Below are 2,421 nucleotides of genomic sequence, written 5' to 3'. Positions count from 1 at the left end.
AGGTGCAAGGTACACAAGGTCTCTGGCAGCAGGGGGCTTGACCTGAGGGTCCCGGGGGAGGAGGGCCGTCCTGGAACCGATGCGAGTCAAGCGGACCTACGAGTACAATAATATACTTCAAAGTACTTAGTACATGCTTTAGAAAGAATGGATAAAACTACTGCTAGTACTGAGACTAACTAGTAGTAGTACTAGTACTACTATAGTAGTAGTACTATAGTAGTACTAGTACTACTATAGTACTACTACTATAGTAGTACTAGTACTACTATAGTAGTAGTACTATAGTAGTACTAGTACTACTATAGTAGTAGTACTATAGTAGTACTAGTACTACTATAGTAGTAGTACTATAGTAGTACTAGTACTACTATAGTACTACTACTATAGTAGTACTAGTACTACTATAGTAGTAGTACTATAGTAGTACTAGTACTACTATAGTAGTAGTACTATAGTAGTACTAGTACTACTATAGTACTACTACTATAGTAGTACTAGTACTACTATAGTAGTAGTACTATAGTAGTACTAGTACTTCTGTGACTACTGGGAAACACAGTGTGTTTGTGTGTGATACCTCCGTGGCTCCGTCGAAGCGTTCCTTCAGCACGACACCGACACGCCTGAACGGAGGCATGACCTTCCAGCAGGTCCTCAGCTCGCACGACCCAGAGACGCCATGACACTTACACTCCACCTGCATGTTGTGGAGGATGGCCTGAGGATGACAGGATATGAACCAGACATGGAGCGGACGTGCACGTGGACACACCAGCGTCTGTGGCGCGGACGTTAGGAATGAGCAGAGACGGTAAAAACCAACCTTCCGTCCCGCCTCGTTGTTGTGCAGGTTCATCAGCGGTCGTCCCGCTGACAGGCCTTTAGCTCGCTCTGGTTCATCCACAAACGTCTGTGAGAAGGCCACGCCGTACGACAGGTTGTCGCTGCAGCCCGACCACTCGAAACCTGCGGGGTGACGTCGGAAGAACAGTCAGCCGGGCCGCAGGGGTGTGTATCGGCAAGAATCTGGCGATACGTATCGCGATACAGGGTGTGGTGATACGATATGATAACGATATATTGAGTTTTTCAGCTGACTGTTAATTGTTAATAACAAATTGATACAGTGTGGTAGGATATTAATACGATATCGTGAAACGAAATATCGCAATAAATCAGTGATATTCTCTTACGCCCCTACTGGTCTAGATAGAAAATACACTTTTTGTTTAAGGGAGCTGTCGTGTCTGATGAATCACCAACCAGGCAGCTGGTTTTTAACTCAACAGCGACCCCTTCCTGTTGTCCTCACCCTCAGGACTGGTCCCTTTCACCTTCCGGTCACAGCCACACCGCTCCAGCTCCCCGCGGGTGCAGGCTCGGGTCACAGCCACCGCCACCGCGGCTGAGGACAGAGCGTGCACGAACGCCGCCTCACGAGTGCCTGGGTTTGAAGCACACAGTCATACAGTCTGTGGTTCAGTGATTCTAGAAGATTCTGTTTCCGTCACCTCCGTACCTTGGTTCATAACTCTGCCGAAAACGTTGATCCCTCGAGGCGTGGTGGAACAGTTCCACCGCCGGTTTCTGAACTGGTGCTGGCACTGGGTGAGAGACGACAGACCAGGTCATACAGTCGGTCGGCAACACTGACAGAAGACGACAGACCGGGCGTGGACGCACCGCCCTGACACCATGTGACCGTACCTCCTCTATGACCATCTCTGCTGCCTTGCGTACGGACTCCATTACCTCCCCCCGTGCCCTGCACACCCCCACCTGCCCTGGGGTCAGCCCCCGCAGCCTGGCACAGGGGGCAGCACCAGACACGGGCCTGGAGCGGGGCAGTCTCGCCAAAGAGCTGAGACGAGAGGAGAAAAAAAAGACGGGTTGGTGAAGGAGGAGGTGAAAGGAGAAGGTGCAAAAAATAGACAAGACCGAGGCGGGAGGCAAAGGGGGGAGGAGAGCGGGGGGGAGAGGCGCTGCGGATGGGAGAAAAGGTGACAAAGAGGCTGAGTTTTAGAGAGGACAGAAATAAGGGTAAGGAAAAGGACACAGGAGGCCGAGTGAAAGACGAGAGAAAAGGTCATTCAGAGGGAGACAAAGAGGGAGAGGAGGGCGAGCGAAGGAGATTTAGAGACGTGTCACCATCTTTTAAAAGTTACAGCATGACAAACACACTCCCTCGGCTCGGCCCCCTCCCTCGCCAGCTGCACTTACAGCCAGTTTGTTGCCACGGTGGGGTGGGTCGCCCATAGCAACAGGAGGAGGAGCGGTGCTGTGAGATTGACAGTGGAGACAGTTGGCATCAGACTGTCTATCTGTCTGTCCGTATGCACGTGTCAGGCCGGGTCTGTGGACGGCACGCTGCCCTTCTCCACGGGTGAGGCGGCGTGTGTGTGTGTGTGTGTGTGTGTG

At 51.5% G+C, this 2,421-nt stretch overlaps 1 protein-coding gene across 1 annotated transcript in view; it reads right to left on the bottom strand.

The window, feature by feature from the left end:
- The window catches only part of wnt4b (wingless-type MMTV integration site family, member 4b), a 3,329-nt gene extending 914 nt beyond the window's left edge, over window positions 1-2,415 (bottom strand). Inside the window, 7 exon segments of the mRNA XM_025061715.1 lie at window positions 1-96; window positions 581-721; window positions 827-969; window positions 1,316-1,447; window positions 1,523-1,607; window positions 1,711-1,864; window positions 2,224-2,415. Of these exon segments, the coding sequence (XP_024917483.1) occupies window positions 1-96; window positions 581-721; window positions 827-969; window positions 1,316-1,447; window positions 1,523-1,607; window positions 1,711-1,864; window positions 2,224-2,312 (840 nt within the window). The 5' untranslated portion in view covers window positions 2,313-2,415.
- Window positions 2,416-2,421: the final 6 nt, after the last annotated feature.

This window comes from Cynoglossus semilaevis, chromosome 13 (assembly GCF_000523025.1).
Source record: "Cynoglossus semilaevis isolate Cse_v1.0 chromosome 13, Cse_v1.0, whole genome shotgun sequence".
In the NCBI taxonomy this organism is placed as follows: Eukaryota; Metazoa; Chordata; class Actinopteri; order Pleuronectiformes; family Cynoglossidae; genus Cynoglossus; species Cynoglossus semilaevis.
Note: the sequence above shows the minus strand (reverse complement) of the source record. Positions and strands in the feature narration are given on the sequence as shown.